This window comes from Osmerus eperlanus, chromosome 7, assembly GCF_963692335.1.
Source record: "Osmerus eperlanus chromosome 7, fOsmEpe2.1, whole genome shotgun sequence".
Classification (NCBI taxonomy): domain Eukaryota; kingdom Metazoa; phylum Chordata; class Actinopteri; order Osmeriformes; family Osmeridae; genus Osmerus; species Osmerus eperlanus.
The window spans coordinates 17,944,889-17,971,649 of NC_085024.1; the positions used below are offsets into that span (position 1 = coordinate 17,944,889).

At 40.6% G+C, this 26,761-nt stretch overlaps 4 protein-coding genes across 4 annotated transcripts in view; 2 read left to right on the plus strand and 2 right to left on the minus strand.

Annotated features, from left to right (window-relative positions):
- tmem176l.4 (transmembrane protein 176l.4) overlaps positions 1-26,761 on the minus strand; it is a 53,782-nt gene that overhangs the window by 17,695 nt on the left and 9,326 nt on the right. The window lies entirely within an intron of this gene.
- The window catches only part of lamtor2 (late endosomal/lysosomal adaptor, MAPK and MTOR activator 2), a 41,628-nt gene that overhangs the window by 6,860 nt on the left and 8,007 nt on the right, over positions 1-26,761 (plus strand). The window lies entirely within an intron of this gene.
- rab11al (RAB11a, member RAS oncogene family, like) lies at positions 239-7,390 on the plus strand. Its single transcript, XM_062465454.1, has 5 exons — positions 239-607; positions 2,763-2,958; positions 3,132-3,325; positions 4,187-4,267; positions 5,423-7,390. Exons 1-5 carry the CDS (start codon positions 568-570, stop codon positions 5,560-5,562), a joined length of 651 nt encoding a protein of 216 aa, XP_062321438.1. The 5' UTR covers positions 239-567; the 3' UTR covers positions 5,563-7,390.
- Positions 14,786-19,902, minus strand: mex3a (mex-3 RNA binding family member A). The gene is made up of 2 exons (XM_062465447.1): positions 19,409-19,902; positions 14,786-16,089 (listed from the first exon to the last, which is right to left on the minus strand). The coding sequence occupies exons 1-2, from the start codon at positions 19,824-19,826 to the stop codon at positions 14,951-14,953; spliced, it is 1,557 nt and encodes a 518-aa protein (XP_062321431.1). The 5' UTR covers positions 19,827-19,902; the 3' UTR covers positions 14,786-14,950.

Genomic DNA, 26,761 nt, shown 5'->3' on the forward strand with positions numbered 1-26,761 from the left:
TATGTTGTTGCGCCGCACCTGCTTTGATAAGGTCATTTTACTGTTCCATGGATTCAGTAAACCTGAGGCTCAACAAACTACCTGCTGCAAAGAGACTAAAGACGTCACCAAGAAGCGATGAACAGGCTCGATGGAAGGAAATCATGACTGACAGCAAAGTAGACGAATCACACATGAGTTAGTGACAGGTGTCTTGCGTCCATTGACCAGTCTAAGCAGAGCAAGAGGCGGTCCTAGGCACTCGACGTTACGTCGTTCGGAAATGGCAAATGCCAGAACGTAGTCAGAAAGAGACGAAACTTTTCGGAAGATAGTTTAGTTTTCCTTGATAAATTATGATTCATAAAGAAGGACTGATGTTAGAAATATCTATGATTTAAGCTATATTGTCAGATCAGTTGCCGAATATAATAGGCTTCCTGTTTCTCAGTTGTAGCCTAATTGGTTGTTCGTTTCAGGGAAGCAGCGATCTGTCGCAAGATAAATGACCAAGAAGTTGTTTGTTGAACAGAGAAACGAGATCGGGAGGAATTTGAACATTTGCGTTGATAGAAACAAACTGAAAAGATGACGAACAGAGAAGACGAATATGACTATCTTTTCAAAGGTAAGCTACGTAGACTATGAACTAACATAGCATTACCATTTTTGACCATGTAATCGTGTTGACCTTACTATGTCGACTTAATTTCGTGTTGTTGCTACGTACAGCTCAGTCAGTTGAACAATTTTACGACGAGAATGTCGCAAACGCTTAATGTTGTTCAACGAAGTAATTTATTTTTGTTACTGACGGTGTTACCCATTAACGACATCCGACAAATATTTGACGGCATATACCTTGTATACATTTCATTGGAGGATTGGCGGCATTAATTTGTGCGGATGATATTGATATAAATTATTATAGCCTACAATAGGCCTACTGATTTGTACGTTGCGACAGTTCTAACATCGAAGTACACGACGAATGGCATTAAGTGGCATCTGTTGTGCAGGCATCATCTTACAGGCCAATGATGCAATCATCGAGGGAGGCAGTTGGACTATTGGCCAACAAAGTGTCATATACTGTAGACTACCAGGATAATGACACATCAAAATACTTAAAGTTGCTTCATCACATAGGCTACTTGATAGATAATGAACCAAAATACAATCCCCTCTGTGTGGTCACTCACTTGTAGCCTTGTAGTAACCTAAACTTTTACTGTTGGATACAAAAACCAGTGCCCATTTTGAAACCTTATGTTATTTGAGGAAATGGGTTAGGCCTCCATCAAACAGCGGAACTCTGACACTATGTCATGATGAGCCACATTTAGGAGACAAGTAACCGTAAAATAATATTTGAGAGAAATCATCCTGTCTGTCTCTTCTCTCGTGTTCTGTCCTGAACAATGGTAAATGATTTGCACAGGGTCTTTTGTTCAGAAATGGCACACTAAACAAGCATGTGTCGTCAAACTGGAAAGACCTGCATGAAGAGACAGACTGTGACGTGTCGGTCACCGATGCAGAGAAAAGATTTAACGTGTCACATTGAGATAAAATGCCATGGCTTGGGCGTAATGGCAAAAGTTGATCTGAAATTAGTGCAACATGGCAAGAACATGCTCGGCCAAAGGGACAAAAAATAAAGAGCTATACTTCTTATCTGCCACATTACCAGAGACATCTGGAGTCTCTGACTTGCTGTTTTCTTGTTCTGTGAATCGTTTTAATTGCTAATTTACTGCACCCCTCACGGTTAGAATGAGTCAGTCAGGTGAGTGGTTGAATCACTATCGACTGCTCCCAAACAGACTGCTAGGGTAAGTGTTGCATGGCCAGTTGACCAAGTTCCTCATTGAAGTCCTACCCATCCCATTCATGTGCCCCAAACTGCTCTGGAACTTAGCCTCCTCTTGATGTGTCAGCTACAAGTATGATTTTATCTTGACACATGCATGTGTTTTACCTGGACTTGATTTGTACATGGGTTGTAGTTTGTCTTGCAGCCTAAATAGGACCTTGAGCATTGGGTGTGTAATCAGTGGTTATAATGTTTATCGTTATGGTGATTAAATGCATCTGATGATGTTTTCGTAATGCTATTGTTCCCCAGCAAACAAGTACAGAAATGAAGAACTTCTGGGTTATCTTTTGTTATAAGATCCAATCTGTGGGAAATGTAGTTCCTGGTTTACTTTTTGTTTTTCCACTTCCAAAAAACTCTTTCTAGTATTTCAAATTTAAACAGACGCTGCTAGTGTCCAATACTTCCTTATACAGATTCTCTCATGTTGAGTCAGCCCAGTCATTTGGTTGACATCAACATTACTTGACAAGTTTCTACCTGCCTGTCTTGCACAAGTGTATTCCTTCATGTTGGTGTGTCACTGGATAAACACTGTTTGGTCAAGTAGAGTGGATGATTAGTCAACAACCTTCAACAATTAACAACCAACTCTTATTTCCTCAAATTGTGTGGTTGTGAGCTGGGGCATAAGCTTTTTATACTGAGAATGCGGCCGTTAATGACTTTCTAAATAAAAAGTATGTGGTATGTATTCCTATGCCCCAGGCTCAGTTTTTTTTGCGGTGGTGTACAATGAAGAATTGAATAGACTAAATATATGAAAGCCTAAGTTACGACCATAAAGTAAATCGGAAAGGTTGGGACCAACATTTTGAATAAAGTTCCACTATTATCGTTGCATAGAATATCATCTTCTTCTTTGTGACTCGACTTATGCTTACTTTGTGTCTCTGTTCTCCAGTGGTGCTCATCGGTGACTCAGGTGTAGGGAAGAGTAACCTGCTGTCCCGATTCACCCGGAACGAGTTCAACCTGGAGAGCAAGAGCACCATCGGGGTGGAGTTTGCCACGCGCAGCATCCAGGTGGAGAGCAAGACTGTCAAGGCCCAGATCTGGGACACGGCCGGCCAGGAGCGCTACAGAGCCATCACCTCCGCGTGAGCACACTCGCATAGATTAAACCCAATGACCGACAAAGGGTTATAGAAGCTGGATTTTAATATCCAAAACGACCTCTAATGACCTGACTGGAGGTCTAAGCCTCCTGTCCCCACAGGGTACTCTCTCATGTCTGTACTTCCTCTCTGTTTTGATCCTGTTTGTCATGTAGATACTACCGTGGGGCAGTCGGGGCTCTTCTGGTCTATGACATTGCCAAGCACCTGACGTATGAAAATGCTGAGCGCTGGCTGAAGGAGCTGCAGGACCACGCAGACAGCAACATTGTCATTATGCTAGTGGGGAACAAGAGCGACCTCCGCCACCTGCGGGCCGTACCGACGGATGAGGCCAAGGCATTTGCAGGTATGCCCTCTCTCTCTCTATCGCTCTCTCTCTCGCTCTCTCTCTCGCTCTCTCTCTCGCTCTCTCTCTCGCTCTCTCTCTCGCTCTCTCTCTCGCTCTCTTTCTCTCTTTCTTTCTTTCTTTCTTTCTTTCTTTTGGGGGGGGGTCTTTGATATATCTTTTATATAAGGCTTCTATCTCAGTCACTGACTGACATGACGTGGTTGTGAAAGCCATAGCAACCCCCTCGACACCACTGTAGATCAGCTGTCTCAACTGCTACAGAAGTAATCACAGCCACAACGCTGGCTTATCGGTTGGGATGGGATCAGTGTGCAGACTTCACATCAGTCCTAAAATCTTACTCTGTGTTAGTGAGTTAAAACTGTTGTAACAGTTACAACTGTTCTTGTTGATAGTTTCGAATGAAGTAAATTTGCGTGAGATGGTTAATTGTAAAAGGGCTGATGCTTGTATGTCCAGCATTGACAAGTGTCTTGGCTCATTTTTACATACTGGCAATAGCTTTGCTTAACACGTTTGCTTTTGATATTGAGCCCCACATGACCCTTGTTTTTCTGATCGTTTTAATTGGTTGAATTAACGTCCCGCTGAGACATGACTGTCGTCCCATATAACAAGGCAGAAAACTGTGGTTCAGTGTACAGTGCACTCTATGTAAACAGGCATTATCTTACGAATAAATCATAGTGATTAGTTACAGTCAGGAGGAGACAATGACATTGTGGCGTGCAACAGCCACCAGAGTAAGGTACTCAAGTATAGTCACCTATTTGTTATGAAGTGGTTAGAAATGACACACAACAGTCATAATACGGCAAAATAATCGGACATATTCTAACACTTGTGTGCATTTCACAGAGAAACATGGGCTGTCGTTCCTAGAAACCTCAGCGCTAGACTCTTCTAATGTGGAACTGGCTTTTCAGACCATCCTCACAGGTATAGTGTGCACCCTCATTACAACCATGCCACAACACTTTTGTTGCAGTGCAGTGCACAAACCAAACCAACAAACTGCATGTTGGTGCCTATATCAGTTCATTTTGTGTTATTTAATGATTTCAGTTTAAAAGAGAATCAATGCTCCCAGAGAGGACACTTTGTCTGTTCCTTTGAACACCAGTAATCCCTCAACCACCAGTAGATGGCGGCAAAATCCATTTTATCAGCCAGAAGCTATAATTACTGTTCAATAAAAAAAAAGAAGAAAAAAAAGAAACCTAATAACTGGTCAATCTGGCATGGACAGAGCTTCCATCAAGTTGTGTATTGGCATTTGCATTTCCATGCACTCAAGAATGTGCCCTGGATAGTTAATCTGTACTGGTGTAAATTACATAAGAATAACCTAGTAGCCTATAGCTCATTATCTGAGAAGGCAACATGCATTGGATGGACATTTCCTTAAGAGTTGTTAAATAGAGTCTTCTTCCAGACCATAGATTAACTTTTCAATTCATAGAAGTTGCCTGTCAGAGCCGTATCTCATTTAATCCAGTCCTGGGCTTGGCCAAATATCCTCAACTATCATTTGTACAATTATCTAATAAGCCCACGCCTTGTTTTTGGCGTTAATTTTAAATTCACTAAAAAGTCAAACCAGCCTAGCCCACTGAGTCAACGATACTGCTAATTTCTAATTAAGGGAATAGAACAGGGCAGGCGCTCAGACATCTAGGAATTGTGTTTGAGACCCTGTGACCTGCTAGACATGGTGAGTGCAGACAATGGTCCCAGTGGATGACCCAAGGTCAGTTCTGGTATGGTTATGTTGAAGGACTACAGGTAAGCTCACCATGTATTTCTAATTTGGGATCAGGAGGAGGGAGTGAGTATTGTTCTCTCTCTCTACACCTAGTCAGCAACCTGCATGAGTCAGTCCGTTGTCTGAGCTGTTGTTCCATTTCCAAACCGCATACCCATTCACAATACAGCTCATTTCCCCATGTTTATTTGTAAATGTATAAACAGAAAGAGGACTTGTAGGACTGGAGGCATTACAGTTCCATCAGCATACAGGTAGACAGTTCAGGTTCTTCCAGACTGGGGCTTTGCCAGAACTCCGTATCACATCTCTCACTCTCTCCTCCACAGCCATCTACAACATTGTGTCACAGAGGCAGATGTCAGGGCGCAGCGATGCAGATTTCTCACCCAGCTCCAACGTGGTGCCCATCACTGTGCAACCCACACAGAACGCCTCGAAACAGGGTGCGTGCTGCCAGAACAACTGAGGCCCTGCCACCCTCTGCCACCACAGAGACAACACGGACAACACAGGCTAGGGACAAAGAGGTAGACAGGGGGAGCAGTAAGGTAGAGGAGGAGGGAGAAGATAGAACATTTGAAACCGGTATGGATGTTGTATTTACCCTCCAAAAGAACCAGAGACAAAGAAAGCAGGCAGAGGAAATGACCTGGAAGGCACAGACAGATAGACATAGAGGCTATAAAACACGGCCGACTCAGACATGGACTACCAAGACTCCCCGACTTCTAGTTGTATTGTTTTAATGACCATAGAATGTTTTAGCCTCTTTAGCCTCTATGGCTCTGCCTTTACTTGATCAGCGTTAAAAAAAGAAGAAAAAAAAAAAGGGATGGAGTTTAAGGTATCTTTTATTGGCGAGAGAGGGGAAGACAATTGACCCGAGATGGAATCAAACCCGGGCCGATGGTAAGCGCTCTACATTGGGGCGCCCCTTGATCAGCTTTAAAGCTGAAGGACATGAACTGAATAGAATAAAATAAGAAAGTTTGCATATTACAAGAATCATCCCACCAAGAGTCATTTTTCCACATTTGTATGCTTAAGGCAGAGTCAACTGATCTCTTATTAAGGTATAATTTAATAAGCGCAGTCCCATTGCACAGACGAAAGCATTAACATTCAGCAGTACAAGAAAGGACCAACTTCACAGAATTGCGACCGCCCTTTTTCCATGATCAGTCTCCTTTTCTTGAATGTATTAGGGTCAATGTACCAATGATATTTATTTAACACTATGTTTGATCTGAGGGTTTGTGCAAAAGTGCAACACTGTCTTGCTCTAATCAGATGCTGCTTACTCAATATGAAGGGTGTTTTCCTGTCTTTTTGGTTCTCTTGTTTTCACTGGTAATTCAATCATTTTAAGATCAAGTTATTAGATGTAACTACCCTTGGCTAGTGGTGGAATAAAGCCATGTTATCCTCTACCTGGTAAAATATGTTAGTCCAATTAAATTTACAGGACAATCTTGTCAGATTTGCAATCAGATTAATTTTTCATTCACACAACTCTGCTCACCACTGAGAAAGAAAAACCTGTGCTTGTGTTTCAAACCCATCCGTCCGGTCCAGACCGGAATTGCCTTTACCATTTTATTGTTTCTTTTCTTTCAATGTAGTCCGATGGGGCATCTAGATTTCAATTGCATCTAGCCATTTCAACAGCCCACACCCCTCCCCCCCTACTGTGGCTAGGAAGACATTAAGGTTCTTGGGTGGGGTTAGCGTGGGTGGCAGTAGCCTATACCATAGTTTCTGAATGGAGCCTGTTGCGCTGGCCCCTGATTGGCAAGACGGATGGGCCAATCATGTTACAGAGGTCACAGGTCGTAGGGCCACTCAGTCCAGTAGTCTCTGATGGTCCGAGGACTCCTTGTTTTACTGTAAAGGAAATCATCCGCTGGCCACCTGCCCTATCGTATGTAACTGGAACAGGATCATGCCTTTTGGGATCATCTCTCATCAGTGGTCCAGGTCTTTTTATATGTGGTTCTTTTTTTCTGGGCCAGTGTAGTTTTGTTAGTGGCTATAGGTTTGCAAGGGTATGGCAGTGGGTAGTATCTATAGGTCTACATGTTTTGGAGAAGGGCTAGGCATTCAGAGATGGGTTTTTCACAGTAAACGGGAAACGTGTAGACTGACATTCTGCGTAAGTTTTCCACAATGTTGTGTTTTCTGGTCACTTCCTCAATGCTTAATTGAATGGTTTGAAGGTATGTTTTTAAATAGTAATTCTTATATCTGTATATTTGGATAACAATGGTATAAATAAATTACATTTATGAAGTCTGGATGTTTTCTGATTGTAAATATTAGTTATTGAAATGATTGTCCAAGCTGTATTTTGTCACCACACAAATACAAAAATAATGTCTGTTTAAGATGATTTCATTTTGTTTTATTAGAAACATTTACAATACATCTTGAATTTTTGAAGAAAAAAAAATATCAAAGAAAAAAACGAATATGGCGCATATACACTAATAAAATATTTTAAAAAATGTCATTCACAAAAGTCATGTTCTAAGAAATAAACCTGTGGTATCACATGCCACGTGTGGGCATGGTGCACTGTAACAGAGTTCAAAGAAGACATTTTTTTTTTCTTTTTTTTTTTTTCTTCAAAGTGATGGCCAGCCATAGATGGCCTTATGGCAAACCCTCTTTTTACTGATCACAGAGAAACCAGAAACTAAAGCCAGGGGACGCTGGCCCAAAACTAATGCACTAAGACCACTATAAGACCGGTATGAAACACATCTACTGTGCTGGAAGAATCTGAAACACTATCAAAGACGAATTGTTTTGACATGACTGTATTGGCCCCTTTGGATGACGTCAGAGTTTGACCCCAAAGGTCATTTCAGCTCCCTTCTCTATTACAGAGAACAGTAAATCAGCCAATTTAACATAAATATGAATCAATTGAGATTTGTTTTATTGTTGCCTTGAGAATTGTAGGTAGTGTTATCAATTAGTGAAATGAACTGCCAGGTCTTCCTCATGTTGAAGAATCTGACATGCCCAAAAAATAAAAATAAGGGAATGTCCGGGGACTGAAATGTTCTCTTTGCTTTAACTCAAATCCCTATCGTCATTTCTGATTGCAAAGGGGCTTCAACTATGAAAATCTACATGGGGAAAACAGTCCATGAACTCTTATGTTAAATCCATAACACAAAAGATCTGTGCTGCTCAGCCAATCTACTGTATGTGACCATACACAATACATGCAAACTATTACGGATATGAATGTGTCGGAGTGTGCTGGTGTGTGTGTACGTGACCATTAACCATAGATCAACTATGCAGTATGCCTATGTGCCCAACTGTTGATGTCTTATTCCATTCATTCATTAAGGCTTTGATTCTTCTCTCTTCAATCTAATTAGTCTCTGTTCCTACTCATCACAAAGGGTCCCAAGTTGTTTACATGTGACTCTATACTATGAATGTGTTACATGTGGCCCTCTGTTAAGGAAAATAACTGCCCATTCATTCTTCATGTAGCAATCTAAACAAATGCAGTAATAGCAGAAAAAATCTTGAGATTGATGGAAGCGAGTTAAGAGGAAACGTGTAATGGGTTCAGTCAGTTAAATGGGTTTAGTCTAAGGGCAATGGTTAGCTATTAGCACATGACAGTGCCAACTCAAAACAGAAGTTGAGGCACAAAATTTACGCTGTGAGTAAAATACCTCCAATCTGAAAAATATTATATTACTTTGTCATAATCCTGCTGGTAAATGCACTGCTGTTTGAAATTGTGCATATCTGAAGTTAAAATATAAATTATGGGGAATTTGCATCACCTTTAATTTCATTTACACTGAAATATATGGTGGTGATTTTTTTCCATACCTTTTATAAATAAAACTTCTTAACTCCTTAATTTTTTTATTCTTAGTAGAAACTGACTTGTGTTTAGAAATATATTAAGTTCTTGTACTTTTAATTAAAAAACAAAACAAACTGTATTGAGGTTACTCATAAATATGTTGTTTCATTTTACAATTTTCATAAATAACATCCAGATACTGACTTTTCCTCCTTTCTCTATGAAATAATAACCCATGTTAGCAAAATAGATTTTCAAGAAACTGTAATACGATTTTTTTTATTCGTTTTAAGTTACTTTCTATAAATGTGGAAGAACTTAAATATACTTGTGAAAACTTCTTGCCAAGCTCTTGCCAAAACAAACTAAAACTTAAAGCTCACTTAGAAACTGATGAAACACAATAGGCAAAAGGAGTGCATTAGTTTAGTGGTCATCATATACATTCAAATGCATTACTCACTCATCTTGTGAATTTGATAGGTTGGAAGAATTGCTTAAGTGCATTGATTTAAGTAAGGATTTCCTATCACCACTTAAAAAGGGGCACAACAGTTTTTTTGCTTTACATGAATGCATAAGGATTTTTATAGTTTGTTTTTATAGAAGGAAGGTGATACGGGTTTCTATAGTTAATACAATAGGCTTAAAAAATATTTCGCATAAGTATGTGAATACTTTAAGAACTTAGTTTTGAAGTAGGTATCACCTTAAGAGTCATACTATTTCTTTGTTTACTTACTGAATGAAAGAGTATACTATATTGGTGGAGTTGGTGAGAATATGCATCACAAGCCATGATTTTGAATCAATCTGTTACACAACAAGGTAGATGTAATCAATCTTAATTATTTAAAGCTTTTTATACACCTTGTTCAATGTTGATGCAATATTCTTATCAAATGAATATTACTTTTTACATCTTATGTACTGTTCTACACTAATACCATGCACTGAAACTCAACACGGTGATCACATTTCCTCCAGAAACTATAATGTTAACAATACATGAAACCAATGGTTTTACGTTCATTAAACTTAACAAGGATAGGGCTTTTATTACACACTGGCAACTTATCACACATATTAGATACTGTTTACAGTGGCATCTTTGAAATCAGGCAAGTACATGAATGGAAATTAACGTCGGACTATCAAACATCTGTTACTTTGGCTGCTTGTATTAAAGGAACATACATTTCCTTAGACAGTCAAGATTTTTCACATTAAGTACTGGGATTATAAAAGTTCCATGGTGGACACGTTTATTCTTTCTTGGCAATAAAACCAACTGAGATTGAGTAATTACACCTCATAAGGTCTAAATGCAATGATTGTTGATTTTTGGACAGTGATTGATTAATTGGCTACTGATGCCTCTAATACTGTAAAATAAATATTATTGAGAACAAATATGAAACGCCTATAATCACAGCTATTGATTGACTGAAGCTCGTGAGACTTTTTGACCTACTATGATTTAAGTAAATCGGAATATTATTTTGTTGGACTGGACTATGCTGAACGAAACATATTCACTCTATTACAAGGAGAGTATGTTTACATGTTATATTTTAAGCATAAGAATGGTTATGAACCTATAAGTCTGTTCTTTGGCTTTTTTGGAACTTAGAACTTTCTCTTTAAGTTGCTAACATGTTTATGATGAGTACTTCAAAATGATTGGGTTGTGCCATCAAGTCAGCCACTATACATTTATCAACAACTTAAACACTAAAATATATTTTTCATGATATGCTTATGTTAAGTATAGATGTTTCTCCCTAAACTTAAGTACATACAAAGTAATAATATTAGATAAATGCTACTTAAAAAAAAAAAGAAAAAATGTGCATTGTTCATGAGCACCAAAATCATTACAGTAAGAAAAACTTTGTTGGATGCAGTCCACTTATGGACGCAGTTCAACCATGTCTTTACCTCACAAACCGTCACAACAGGGGTTACCAACTCTGCCTTTTTTTCAAAAAGGAAATGCCTCAAGAGTTCATATTATGCTTTTGAGCACTGCAAGTTAAGATTAAAATGCTTACTACACAGTGCACTGGGTTTTCTTCTAAATAATAGATATTGTATTCAAACAAATGTTGCTTCCTAGAACTGAAGTTTGTGTTTGCACAGCCTGTATACCGATAATTTAATTCAAGACATATGTTGAGTTTAAAGTGGGAAAAGCTGTAAGAAATGACTGAAAGCAAGAAGTTATTTTCTTATCCTTTACAAACATTAACATTTTAAGAGATAGGAGACAGAAATTGGCTAATATTCTTGTGAATCAATGTCTTGTTCTGGATGGCATAAAATAGTTTGAAATTACTTTATTGTATTTTGTGAAAATGGTTTCAGTACTATAGTAGTATTATTGCTTTTTGTAGTATTATTTATTTTCCTAATAAACATAAAACCTGATTAATAAAAAAATCTGAACAATTTAGAACTCAGACCATCAGTCCCTGCATAATTAAGGGAGGGATTCATATATAGATAGATTCACATATGCAAGACACAACTGTATAATTACAGTATATATTATTGTGTAGGTCATTTCCTTTTTGAATTTTGACTTGATGAAATACTTAAGTTAATTAATTTACTTACAATCTTATGTATGGCTCAAGCTAATATACATCTTTTAAGGATGATGAAGATTTATATAAATCCTTGCTCCTAAAACCTTAATATTTTTTTTTTTCGAATTCTATACCATAAGATAGTCAAAAGGACACAACCTTGTAAAAAAAAGACCCCACTTACAGTGGGTATTAAACTGGATGTATTGATATACGTATATACATAGATGCTCAGAATTCTATCTCATAAAGTACAATGCTTCATTCTTCAACCAGCCTCCAACGCAGGGAGACACTCAAAGCCGTCTTTTACTGTAACCAGTGCAAACTCAAACACATTGTCAGAATTGACTTTATGGATGAGACATCTCCCATACATCACCACTACTAGGAATAGCAATAATCAATAATGTCATAATAGGGAAACCTTATGTGCATGTCTGTCAAACTCTATGGACAAAAATTAACCATCAGCGGTCGGTTTGGTATTGTTTTTTTTGTATTAAGGTGCTTTACTTTATAATAAGTAAAGTGTTACAACGCCTAATTTGTCATAACCTTTTAATCCTACTCACTCACACTGAACTGGTTTATTCACATTCTTTCTCTGAACAAAAACTTTCTCTAATGTTTGTTTTCAAGGGGCAATACTATTAAAGGCCTTTGTTGCTACATTTTTAGCGAAAGTGTAGGCATTATTTATATAAGTCTCAACACAAAACAATATAAAACAAAAATATTTATTCAAATAATAGCATTACTCTGCCTTAAAATTGTCATGAAAAGTTTAGGCCAAAATGCTGTGCAATGTTCCTATTTATAAATAGTGAACTTTGATTCATCACTAAACAAAACGTAATACAATGTAGGTACTCTTCTTGGGAGTACAGTGCTATTTCATCACAGTCCACAGACAAATCTGTTAGGGGTTTGGAGGGGTTCTCTTGCCATCTTGCATTAGAAGCAATCATCTACTGTAACTATTTAGATGAACAGAAGCTTAGCAAAAGTATCCCAAAAAAGCAATGGATCAATCTGGTGCATTGACTTCTAGGCAGACCAGCCACACCTTCAACATGTGTTTTGTTACCACAAGCATGTTTAGAAGCAGTTCTCCAAAAATCTAATAAATGACCGCAATGCGACTTCTCTTTTTGTCGAAATGGCCCTCCTCCCCCACCCTCCAAAAAGCCCTCTCTTATCCCTCAACAGCTTTAATCCCCCCCACCACCCTCTAAAATCCCAGAGTTGGGGCTAAGGCAGAGACAGAGGGTGTGTAATTTGATTCGGCATGAGTGGTGGCTAAATGGGGCGTTTCCTCTGCTTTCCTGTCAATTACGATCATCTGATTTCATTCTGAAGGCCTGGAGCTGGCCCATCATTGGCTGTGGCCCATGTCAGACGTGAGGGGGCAGCTGCAGGATGTCCCATACAGTAAGGTAGAGCGAGAAAGGGGGTGGGGGAGGGGGTTGAAGAAGAGCAAGGGTCTCTGGAAACTTTGATCTTCCCTAGCACTCTGTCACACAAACAGGTATTCCCGCAGAAGTATTTGATTTGGTGCATTGGGTAATGCTAATCAGACTGTTACAGTTACTTGAACAGGCATTTTCAGTTTTTGTGTTAAAAGACTCATTTTTGACAAGGGGCAATTACTATATTTACTGATATGGCTGATGATATTTCTTGGTCTAAAGTCCACTTGCTCCAGTAAGCTGGCAACCTGTTCAGTTGGTCTCTTTAAGATGCTGCTTTTTTTTGTGGTAGGACAAAGGAGGCCCCTCTACCCAGTAGGGGTAGCTTAGAGAAGCAGAGAAGGAAAGGAAAGAGGGAGGGTGGGCAGGGCGGAGGGAGGGATCCAATAAGGAGGGGTCCCCTTCGCCCAGCTGCACCCAAACTAGCCCCTTCTTTGCTTGAAACAGTGGGGTGGGGCGGTCAGCAGCCTGTCCCGGCACCCCCACACACTGCACCAGGGTCCCCACACGGTCCGCACCTGGACCAGCCCATTTGCCTAATTATGAATGTGTCGCTCCAGACCGTGTCCGAGCACTCTGGGGCCTACACCACTGCTGGGTCCAGACAATACGGCCCACTCTGGGAGGCAATGCATTGTGGGTCGGTTGCGGTCGTTACCACCCTCAACAGCTCGCGATTGAACAGTAAGCAGAGGAGGGGGAAAGGCCACTCCCATGGAAAGACAGGAGGAGAAGGGTCCCAAAATGATGTTCAACTTCACATCCCCACTGCACTATGAAACACCTGCTCCTCTGGTAATTAATTGGAGTGTAACAGCCCGTTCTGAGTTCATAGACACCATACTTTTGTATTAGGGGTACGCTATTGATTGATACTTTTCATACTATACCAAAGGTTTCTTCAGCTTCTGTCCACATTAATACCTAATTTTGTCTTGTTTACCCTGAATACAAAATAAATGCCAGTCAAATGTTGCATTATGTATCCTTCAGTGACAATAGCCAACTTAATTAGTGTGGGTATGGTGGTTTCTCAGGAAGACAGATCTCCTGTACTATCCAAATTGATTATTTCCATAACTTTTGGCATCAAAAATTAAGTCAGTGCTTTACACTAACTAGAAACCACATGCTTGCCCAAGTGCCACACAGAGCAAAGTTACAGAAACTTTGCATCAAACTCCAGATATGAACTTCAAAATATAACTGCAATGAAAAATAAATCATATCCTAACTGTCCACATGTATTATTAACATATTGGAGGTGACAGCTAGTAGGAATATGGTTGTCAAAGATGCAGTATTGTAACCAAAATAGGCCTTTGTTCAATAAAATAACGACAGTTTGTTCAATTAGTTTCATGCCATATTTTCCATGAAAAGAATAGGGTAAAATAACCTTTTCTTTAGCAACCAAATTTTTTGTAGATTAATGACAATCATATTTCTGAATCTAAGACATATGTAAGGTGCGCTGAAAGATTTAATCTTTTTCCTTCTTCTGTTTTGACATCCCAGATCCTTCTGGCACATATTGAGTACTAGGAAGCAAATTTGAACCTAGCAGAACCACTTAATGGTAAAATAAATGTTTGAATAAAATGTTCACATTACTATTTACGTCTGACCACTGTAATTCATACATGAAACGAATGAAAAAAATAACTGCAGCAGTAAAAAACAAAACTGGAAAATGCTAGGTACTATACTTCTCTTATAAACAAAACTTTTATAAAATATATATGCATATATATATATAAAAGAAAAAATTAAAAATATTTCTTATAGTTTTTAGTAAAGCAAGCAGTGCCTTCTAAAATATCTGCTTGTTGTTTTTAGATTTTTTGAGAAAGAAGTACATAGAATAATAATAATAATAATCATATTAATAACAGTAAATCATTCTTGAACACTGTGACAAAACAAATGATAAAAACGGATGTTTTCTCCCTAAGAGAATATTCGGATGGCCTGCGTAACCAAGGTGTGGCAAACAGGGCACTCCGGGTGGTTGAGCTCACAAATGCGGATGGCACACTCCATGCAGAAGAGGTTGTGGCCACAGGGCACCAGGGCAGCCGTTACTTTACTTTCAAAGCAGGTCATGCAGTCCCGCATGGTGGCCGGTGGAGAGTCCGGCACAGGGAGGCGCCCAGGGAAGCCAACACTTGCCGAGGTGGGCTCGCTGTGGGCCCGCCGGGCCTGGGCATGGGGCGAGCCGGCCACAGCGGCGATGCTGGTAACTGAAGAGTTGGCTGTGCTTCCTCCACCGCAGGGCTCGGGCAGGCCAGGGGAGAGTCTGGTCAGGGGAAGGGGAAGACCGCCGAAGCTCTTGGACCGCTGCTGGGCATAGAAAGCCACCTGTTTGGGGTAGTCAGGGTCACCCCAGCTCTGAGTGCCCTCCGAACCAAAGTAAGAGCATGGTTTCTCTCCAGAGCTGGAGAAGTTGCCCTTACTGTAGATTCCCCCTACTTCCCCTCCCCCTCCGACCATGGCATCTGAGAAGTTCTGGCGGTAGCTGCTGGTGAGCGGCTTGCGCTGGCCCCCCTGCAGCCCCCACACCTGCTGCAGGCGGCTCTCCAGACCCCCGGAGCCTGCTGGCCCAGTGCTGCCGTCCGGCCCTAGGCAGTCGTTCTCGTTGTTGTGGTCGTGCAGGCCTCCCGTTCGGAAGGCGATGTGCGCCTCGATCTCCTCGCGGGCCCTTTCAGCGTTGCCTGGTGACCCTGTGATCTCAAAGACGGGGTCACGGTCTCGGCTCGGGGTGACGATGTAGGTGCATGTCTGCTGCTGGATGCGTTTGATGGTGGAACCTTTAGGTCCTACAACCAGACCCACAACTCGATATGGCACTCTTACTTGAATGGTCGTCTGCCCTGGGAGAGGTGTGGGCGGCGAGCCACTGAAGGATACACCCAGCTTGTTGCGGGACGCCCGTAGCATGGAGAAGTGCTCGGCAGCAGATATGATCTCGCGTCGTGCCAGGGCCACGTCCTCCTTCCGGCCCGTGATCAGGAACACAGGCTCCTCACCTCTAACAGGAGTTTTGATGTAGGTATTGGTTTTGGCCCGCAAAGCTTTGATCTTGCAACCTGAAAACACAGCGGCGTTAGTTTGAATGAAGTCAAATAAAAATGTACAACAATTTTATATTTCTTATAACAGCATACCAAGTAAGAGGACATTTGAACTGAGACTACTCACACATACATACGTAACACATACGTATGTATGTGTTAAAATTGTTTTAATGGCAACTAATACAGAGCAAGCACTGACAGAATTGCTGTTCTTAGCCCTAGTCCCTTGTATATTTATCCAGATTAATTTACATGTTTTCCTATGGCACAAACACCTAGGTCGATTTTAGAGAGTATAATCTACACCAATGCACTAGTTTACAAATAAGTCAAAAAACAAACAATATTTTCATAAATAAATCTTGTTTTGGACCGGTTTCCAATGGTCATCTGAGAGATAATTGTTTGGCGCACGATTGAATTCTTTCTATAACTTAGATTATACATAATTAATCTGGTGAACAACACTTTTAGGATTTACAAGCCTAACATCCAGCACTGATCTATAAATATATGATTACTGTTTACATCCGTTTGTGCCTATTGATGATGGTGTAAAGGCATACTATAGTCAGTTCTTCTAGAAGAGAGCATTGTGGGAAAGAGTGCAGGATAATGCTATTTCATGTCAAATTACCTTAAGCAGAAACACTAAGGTCTTCATAAGTATAAATCATAGAATACAACATAAGTGAGTCATTTTGGAGAGGACTATGCAGTAGGTAAGGACCTAGGCATGCTGTGTGTACATTACACCCAATAGTTAAAACATACAACCCACTCCACTAAAGAGCTCATCAACAGATCTGGTGTGTGGAGCCTTTTAATTCAGAATTTCATGTTTATATTACCTCACAAAACAAACACCGTTGTTAGAAAGCAGATCCTGCCTTTACCACATCGGCAGGCTCTATATCTGGCCTCTTAACAATCACCAACCATTAATTCAATATGATGATCTCACTAAACGTCACCGCTATACTACAACCGGTCACAAAGCATCATTACATCAGAAGCATAAAATAAAATATGTGAGCAGTGTGGAGTAATGGATAAAACACCAGTCAGCTAGCCTTTAACTGAATATCATGTGACTTCCTAATGCTCCTAAAAAGCCACACTTACTACCAACTTCACAAACATGGATAGTACTGACCAGGGGACAGAGAATCTGTTCAAATGTAAGATATCCCCTGTAAAGCTAGATTTGATTATTTGCTGCAAAGATGTGAATATCATCTTCCAGAGTATTTAAGAGCATTGCATACAATAATTTATCGCACATTCTTTCCACGTAAACAAATATCATAAAAATAGAGATGAAAGTCTTAATTTATTAATTAAGTGAGACAAGTGGTTGAGGAGAATTGTTCAAAGAAATTTGCTTGAACCCACATCTACTGCCACTATATAAAAAATGCTAAAACACTTCTAGATTATTCCTCAATGTTATGCCATGTCTGTCGTTTGAAGAGCATGCAGTGGTGCATGTCTTGAACTGTGTAAAAAAGGACCTACACTGGAGTAGTAACGTTGTATCTCCGGACACAAACACTACACCCGTAATCAATTCCAATGACTTTGATAGAGGAGAAAACGATCATTTTGCCACTCGACAATGGGATGCTCCATTAGCCAGATTTACCAGGTAGGCAGTAGTCAACCCTGTGAATCGGAGGTGTTCAACATGAGCTAACTAACGAGGCCCTGAATCAAAAGAAGCTCATCTCAAATCCATCCAAATCAGCATTTATTCTCAGTCAAGGCAAAAGCCCCTTTGCTGCACTTGTGCTCACTGAGTCCACCCTGCGGCTGCAGCCAGTTACCCTATTACAATTCAAAGCTTACATTCCGAGTGACAAACATGAGCCACACAGGGAGGGGAGGGGCACTTAGTGGCATAACAAAATCCTCATTGCCACATCTGGGGGTGTGTGTGTGTGTGTGGGGGGGGGGGGTTGATTGCTTTTGACCAATTTGAGACAGTGGGGGCATGTTCATCTGTGTATCCCCACAAAAAAAAAAAAAAAAGGTTTACTGTTGACTGAAGGGGGTGGATGGCCAGCAGTAAGGTCTCCTGCCCATCCACATACTTCACCTTTCACAACAATGTAATGTAGTAGAAGTGCAATGGGGTTCAGGGGGAGCCCTTGTTGTCACTACAATTCCTTGCCTGTGCTTCTATCCATCCCTGCTCATTGCCCCCTCTTCTTTTCAGACTCATCACAACAGCCTGTCAACAATGGGTGCAGTCCAACCACTATTCAGATACAGAGTATGCTAATGTTCTTTTGAGAAGCTATAAACGTATTTCCCCCCTTGTGGGATGGTCACTTAAATTGACTGTGTGAAGAAAATGGATTAGTTGATCATAACTGTAAGAGTATTAAAGTGCATGGCTGAGGAGAAGCACTTACACCTTGAAACAAAGAACAAAAGAAAAACCAACAAAGAACTGGATATGTTGGTCCAACTTCTCGCTGAGTCACGCCTCAATTCCTTGGATCATCCCGTATGGCAACTGGTAACACTGCCTAATAAGGTACCCCCTACCCCCCTACCCCACCACTTTCACACCTTTGTTTGATAACTGCTGTCATTCAAGTCCAGGTCTACAAAAGTCACTCAAATTACACAGCAACAACCGACCGACATTTTTTATACAACTTTTGAATTTTAGAATTAAATTAGAATAATTTAGGACATATTGGCATTGTCCAATTAACTGGGTCAGTTCGCAATAAACATGACTAAATACGGCAAAAGGCATGCAAGGAAAGAAAATATAAAATGCTTTTTTTTTTTACATTATATCTATGCTATACACATTTTGCAATACATTATTTCAAAACATTTCGGGGAGAACAACATTCCCCTACTCGTAGACTAGCACGTTGCGTTTTTGAACTGTCTCGCGCGTTTCAGACGACAAAGGAAGCAAGTGCTATCCCTGCCTGAAGTGTGCGTCTGTGAGCTGACATTGATGGCGTGGATGTATAATAATGCGCCCATGAGGTAACGGTTACTCTCAGGCTTTGTGTCTCCCCATGTTCAAAATTCGCTTAATAGACAATAAGAGAGAACCCGATGGCAACATTGTTAGAGTTCTTGTTACAGTATGGAAACTTAACATTTGTTACAAAGGCCAGTGAGGGAGTCTGCATGGTGTCTCGGTGGAATACAACAAAAAAGAACACCACTCCCTTTTCTTTGACAATAACAGCAGGTAACAGTTATAGGACATTACCAAAACAACATGGTAGCCACAGGGATACACATTTAGTATCAAATTCATAACTTCTGACTGAAACATTTTGGTCGTAGTCTTTACCTTGTCTCCCGACTATTTCGGCCACATGTTCAGAACTGGGCACGGGGACGCATTCTGTTATGTTGCAGCCTCGTCCCTTCGTCTCAGCTGAAGAGCCTTCATACAGGGCACATAACTTGCTTTTTCCTTGCAAAAGTACCGAGTCTCCCCCTCCAACGTTATTGGTGTGGTTATGATGGTTATTGTTATTGTTACTCCTGTCCTGTACTCCCGTTGTAGGAGCCCCGCCGCCGTCCTCGCCTTCCCCGAGCCCCAACAGAGACAACTGGCCCAACGCGACCCTGAGGGCACGGGAGTCGTCTTCTTCCTCGTCGGGTGGCACAAGGAGACCTTCGCTTCCGAATCCGGAGCCGGCTAGATCCCCGCCGTAGCCCCCATTTTTCTCCATGATCCCTGCTAGAACCAGCAGGCTAGGCATGGCTAACAAAAGAGTGTGAGACAAAGACTGGGGAAAGAGACTGGAGAAACAGCACCCGTGCCGCCTCCCCGCCCCCTCCTCCTCCTTCCAATTCCCCCTTTGCGCTAGTCCCTCCCATAGACCAGCCCCCTCTCTCCTGTCCGCTAGCCTATACTTTCAATACAGTCCTCTCCCAGCTCAAGGCAAACGGGACACAAGGCCGTCTGCACGGAGAGACTATATCGCTCCACCCCGTCTGGTCTTGCAGTCCCCTCCTTGGCTGAACGAACTGCCTTCCCGTTTACCATTCCATCTCACATTCCCAAGCCTGTGGCATCTCAGAATCTTACCCCCGCGATTTCTTTCACCTTTGGAAAGGAGGGAAACATTTCCTCCACCTTTTCCTTTGTCTCTATCCCCATGCGTGTTGATCAATACGACTCATTCTGTTTTTCAAAAGACCGCAGCATTCTTAAATAGGCTACTTAGATACCATTCTGGGAAGACAATAATCATCAATCGATTTTTACAGACAGCCGAGGCACATTTTCAAAACTCAAAATCAGACCTTGTTAGCAAAGTGAATTTGGTTATCAATGCTGGCCACTTGCCAACTTCAAATATCCAATGGGAGGATTATATAGGAAAAGTAAAAACAAATAGACTCTGGAATAGAATCGTAGTTTTATATATATATATATATATATAAGGGGTAGTCTCTGCTCAAATACTACTTATACGTGCACATTTGGGTTAATTCTCTCATCTGAGGACGAAGGAGTTAATAGCGACATATTTTGGGGGTCCGCCCACCCCTCTTGCCGTGGGTTGCGGCAGGTCATCGCGTTGTTGTCTCGGGCGTCGTTGCGCAGGGGTTGTTATGTAGGAGGGGGTCTATAAGAGGAGAAGAGAAAGGGAGTTGTCAGACAGGCGTTGCAGACACTATGCAGCGGGGATCTTCATAAAATCCCTCACATTTTATTTCCCGTGAGCAAGGCTGCTGCTCCTAACCGCGAACAAAGAACCGCGCCATGCGTTCTGTACAACAGACTTGCCAAAATGTCCTCGAGAGAAGCCACGCCTGGCGGCATGGTTGTATAATAACACAAAGACATGTGCATGATAATAATAATGATAATGAAAATAATAACGACGATAATAATGACAATGCAAATATAACGACTATACACAAAATATGTAGAATAATAATAATAATAAAGCATCGTAAACGAAACAAAAGTTCTCAATACCAAAGAAAATTCACATTTATTAATAATCGCAATAATAATTGTGATACCATTATTTTTGTATGTCAGCATCTAGACACATTTTTATGCCACAACAGTACAGTAGCTTATCCCTACTGTAACCTATGTGGGTGGCATGGGGCGCATGCCATATTGGTCTGTCAAGCATGTGAATATCACCCTGCTTGTACTCATAGATGAATCACCTCATTTAAGCAGTAATTATCCGTTTGTAACAGCCTACTTTTACATGTTTCCAGATGCCACATCCTTTCTTACTTTATATTTATTTCAGACAGGATCGATAATTTTTTTAATGAATTAATATCTAGTTATATCATCTATTGGCGGACTTTAGCACTGGATACAGTTTCATCTTTATTATTATTTTCCTCAGATAATTTGTAAGTAACCTATTTTGCATATGTTTTCAAAAGATATGTTTGAGCTTTCTGTTTAGGCATTGCCAGATTAGAGGGCTTGAACGTTGCTGAGCAAATTCTGATTAGTTGTACATGTGTCCATATCAGGCAGCATAATTGGGTTGTACTCATAATAGCAACAATAACTACAACAGATAAAGTACGTGTGTCAGTTATGAGAATTGCATTTGAGAAACCATGGGGATGTACACTATCATTGGTGCTGTAATGTCCTTTTGGTACAGGTGCTTGGTACATGGTTATAGTTGGTGTGTTGTATGCCCTTAAATCCCACAAAGGGTAAATTTATGGTGGCCACAAGGAGACCATGATTGAAAAAGTTGTTTCATCCAAACATAAAGGCATCAACTAACAATCTAATGATTGTTGTTGTTGTGGGGAGCGGGGATGTGTGTGTTTATGGGGGGGTGGGGGATCTGCTCCCAGTTGGAGGTGGGGCGGGAGTCTATCCCTTGCTCGCTACTCAGCGGGCAGGCCTGGGGACTGGGGAGACTGTGGGGCTCCGGGGGAGATGCTGGAGAGGGGCCAGCTTCTCATTGACACACAGAGGCAGTGTGTCCAAGAGGTCATCTGCTTCCATTAATGGGGTATGCTTGGAGCCCAAGGCCCCAATCAATAAAGAGGATGGATCAGGGATTATGTTTCTCCTACACACCCTAGTCTGTCTGGTTGAGTTGGGTTGTTGTAGGCTTGTTTGTGATGATACCGTATTAGTAACTTTTTCTCTCTTCTGAGCATAACCTTTATAACCTCTGAATCTACTTTGGTACAAGTTTCACTCCCAGTCCCTCTGACTCACTGATTGCGATGCCATACTGTACGCTAGCTTTGACCTTTTTTTCTTATATTTTTTTAGGTCTTTGTGTGTATTTCAGAGAGATAGAAGGGTGGTGTGTGTGTGTGTGGAAAGGTGGGGGAGGGTTATGTGACAGAGAAAGAGACACACTTCAGGACACTTGTAAAATGTAGAGTGCTGAGGTCATGTTACTTGCACATCAGAAAAAAACTCAGTGATCTTCGCCATCTGGTTGCTTGACTGCTCGTTCCGTCTGCCTCCTGCACCCTCTGAATGGGTGGCTGGATCTCTGGGGACATGCTTTGGTTTACTATGCCACTTAGACAAGACCGATCTCTTTGTCCAGCAAGCCATGCAAACACCACACACACCTATATAGACAGTATCTAAGTCAGAAAAAGGACTGTCTGTCTGTCTAAGAAAAAGGACGTAATAGCCTCTAAAAAACAACAACCCTGAAAGAGCATCCCTTTGACGTGCATGGCCAGATGTCCTTTTCATGACATTTTAGGGGCCTTGCTGTCATGTGAAAGCAGATATGAGCACATGTTGGCAGAGTGCCAGGTTCTGGTGTCACCGTCAACCTGGATTTGTGGATGATGTAAGAATTCATGTGTATGATGTCATGCTTATGATGCTAAATCCTACACTAATACCTTACTCTAATGATGTAGCTTGCAGCAGCATAGACAAGAGGACAACACAATCCCTCAGTAAGAGGATCAGTAATTGCAGATCATTTCAAATAATCCATAATCAGATCATTTGACTCGCACAGCGATGACAATTATCAACATATTTCACAGAGACATTTGACCAGTAAAGTTTTGTATTACTTTGTGTATTAGGTTTGCTTTGTGTCAACGCTTGTTTAACTCAACAAATTGTCAATGGGATGCTATGAGTTTCTGAAAGAAAAGCAATCTACAAATACAGACACATAACATTCCCCATTGAGTTAAACCAGTAATGGATATTTAATGCATTACTTAATTTTGGTGCATTATGTGAATGAGTGTGTGGCTGAGAATTGTCACAAATATGTCCACATCTTGATTTAACATTCTTCTCCATTGTCAAGGAAAAAAACGACATACAACTCCCTAAGCAGACACACTTCCTCTTACCCTCTGTCCTTTCTCTTTTTTCTCACTCTCATTCACACACACAGACACTAACACACACACACACACACACACAGGGGTATTGTGATTGGGGGATCTGATCTCAACTGGGAATATGAGTCAGGTGGTTATGACTTCATCGCTTTTCTCGGGTATTAGGTCATCTCTCTCTCTCTTGTCTCTATCCCACTGTGATCCACCTTTTACGGTGATGCTTAGTGAGTAGGGACACACCTAGTGATGAGTAAGGTTATCCTCACCTCATGTTTCCCCAGTCTACAATGATTTCACACCTACTGTTGAAAAAGCCTCAGAATAAGATTGATCATCCCTGTTTAATTTTAAGGTGTTGTCATATTTTGCTAGATTATACCTCCCAAAAATGTCTGATGGATTATGGCTACAATATGCTAGTATTGTATTAGCTCATTCTGTCAAATCTATATAAAATATTTTATGGGCATCACATTTGACAAATATTCAGGATTCCACAGTGACAATTGACCATCCAATTCTGCACAACGCCATTTTCTTAGATCTCCCACTTACAGCATGACCGTGAAAGTCAGAGGTTCATGAAAAGCAATGACACTTGTCATCAACGAAGTTAATGTAGGATAAGTAATATAATTTTTGATGACTGAAAATAATGCGTAGTGGTGCTTGCTTGTTTTGGACAGAAACATTGGCCTACATCTGAATATGTGTAATGTGGAATCTGACTGTAGTGGTTTGTTCACCAATAAATAATCGTGTAACCCAGTTGCCGGTACGACCTTACCTTTTCATGACAAATTACGCCCATCTACTCGAGTAAAAAAAAAGGTAGACTATAAGCAGCCAAGCATTTTATGTTATGATCGACAGGTGGCGTCCGCCACAGTGTAATCAGGCATGTTAATTTCAGGTGGTTGCAACTAACAAAAACGATAGGTTACTTTCGCATGTCATAAACAAAAAACATTACGAAATGAGGATGAGGCATGCGTGAGGTTTGATATCTCTAACTGTTGTTCACTTGCGATTTCTTAAATCGAAGCCAATTCCGGTAAGTTTGACAATAAGAAAACAAACAGTTAAGATTCTGGTACTGTCATGAGTTGTTTATTTCAATAAAATGATTGTCAATAACACACAGTTAAATTAGGTTACGTATTATGTGCGTTCACTAGGGATACTTTATTTACTTTATCTTTTCAAACTATAATGATTTCGCTTACATTCTTTAAAATATTCGGTGAAGATCTACGCCATTATTGGCCAGGGGGTGGCGTATAGGCCTCTACCTTTGTTTCAGCTTGTCATTTACTGAAGGAGCAGAGAGGGGCTTGGAAGGAGCCTAGCCGTCCTCAAGTGCGTCCCTGGGGCGCCAAGAGTGACATGAAATTAATCTGTAGCTGAGCTTTCTAGAATATGGGAAGATTTAAGTAAACATGTATATATTTATTGATATTATCGTACAAATTAAGCCTTATCGACCTTTCAAAATACAAAAATATACAGTTTTTAGTAAAAACATTTGGCTTTTTTCCTCTGATAATTAGTAATCTCACCATGTCCCTAATTGTCCTAAGTAGGAAATCCCTGATCTTTTATCCCTTGTGGTTCTAAATAGTTTGGACCCACCCAAAGGGAGAATGTACACTAAACAAAGTTTGTATATACTGACACTGCTCTCATCACTACAGCCGTACTGGATAAGAGCGTCTGCTAAATGATTAAATGTACTGTTCTGTAAGTAAGGATCAGGAAATATTAGACCATAAAGAGCCTACTTCTGTTACACATCCTGAATAATGAATCCTAAACTATTTAAGATGAGTAGTGTAGAGTTTAAAGAAAGCTTAATGTTGCAGCTATATTGTTGTTATAGTTACAGCATTACTTGTATAGTGTTATTGGTAAATTTGTATTTGCTGTTTTTACCCTGTGTTGACAATTGGGAGGAATGGTTTTGATTCTGTTCGAAAGCTTGATATGCCTAATTTGCATTTCCTGTGCAGGAATACCTGCACAGGAACTGAGCACCCATTTACTCACAATGGTATGAGGTGTGACACCGAGGCAAATACCTCTCAGAAGAAACCTGCTCAACTGTCTATCAATTCCTGTTTGTGTCTGTACTTTAGTCAAGTTGGAAACACTTAGGATATAGGTCATGAAATGTGATTATGAAATAGAGAGAAAACTATGCAAAGAAACCAGGAACATCGAGTATGCAGTTACAGATATTTGATAAGAATTTAACCCTTACGGACACTTGTGAGCTGGTGTTTTTTGTTAACATTCATGAATCATTACGAAAGCCGGAACAAGGGTCTTGTTATATCCTAGAAGATGTTTGAACAATGTTTGATGTATTTCTTGAATTTATTCTGTGACGTGTGTGACAAAGTCCTTGAATAGTATCAGGACAAGGCAAGGTGTAAGTCTGTACACCCCCAGAACCTAGTCACAGTGATGGGAAAAAGCACTTAAGTCTTACTCAGATTTGTATCTCTTACAATGTTGATCAAAATCTGTCATTGTCGATCTCCAGTGTTGGAGGAAGGAAATTAGATTAAATTATAAATAATAGCCTGTATGTGCTGTTCCTTCTAATAATGGCTTTCAAAGGTCTTACATGAAGTGTTGGATACTAAATTCTTACCTGACACTTTGACTGTCAGCACTAAGAAAGCATGTAGTCCGCTCGACTTTTTTGCTGCCTTTGTGGAATGTTACAGTAGTGTCAGGCAGAAAATCTGCCCGACTAACCTGAGATCTGTCTTGTTTGTTGCTTCACAAGCAGTCATGCACTTGTCATGTGGGACACTGTGGTGAGTTGCTTTCATAAGAATACGTTCTGCCACCTTCATTTTCTGGGCAGATATATTAGACTTTTATGGAGAAATTTCCATAACCCTCACCGGGGGTTCTTTCTCATGTCTTTGTCTCAAGTAGTGGTTAAAGCATGCGAAGGTAGCGATAAATGGTTAGTTTGGACTATTTGGACAATAGTTTGTTGCACATGTACTGTATATTTTGGTTGCCAGGGCAAAACATATTTTTTGTTAGCAAGAGTTTATGGAAACAGAGAGGAAGGGAGACTGAGGGAGAGAGGAAAGCTAAAACAAGAGAGCTTTTAGTACTGGGACGTATGAATCATAAAGAGAAAAAAACACAGATTGAATGTTCCTTTCCACTTCTTGGTCCTTGCCAGAGTACTCCCATAACTACTTCTTCTGGGCTTTAGGGCAACAATGCCCAAATGTGTGCAACCACGCCCCCCCCTCCCCACCACCCTCACCACACACACACGCACACACACACACACACACACACACACACACACACACACACACAC

Bases quoted from the DNA above. Each gene is read 5' to 3' on its own strand.
- rab11al (XM_062465454.1), top strand. From the start codon at position 568: ATGACGAACAGAGAAGACGAATATGACTATCTTTTCAAAG. The intron at 608-2,762 runs GTAAGCTACGTA...TCTGTTCTCCAG, and splicing joins ATATGACTATCTTTTCAAAG to TGGTGCTCATCGGTGACTCA. The intron at 2,959-3,131 runs GTGAGCACACTC...TTTGTCATGTAG, and splicing joins TACAGAGCCATCACCTCCGC to ATACTACCGTGGGGCAGTCG.
- mex3a (XM_062465447.1), bottom strand. From the start codon at position 19,826: ATGCCTAGCCTGCTGGTTCTAGCAGGGATCATGGAGAAAAATGGGGGC. The intron at 16,090-19,408 runs GTAAAGACTACG...CTGTGTTTTCAG, and splicing joins CGAAATAGTCGGGAGACAAG to GTTGCAAGATCAAAGCTTTG.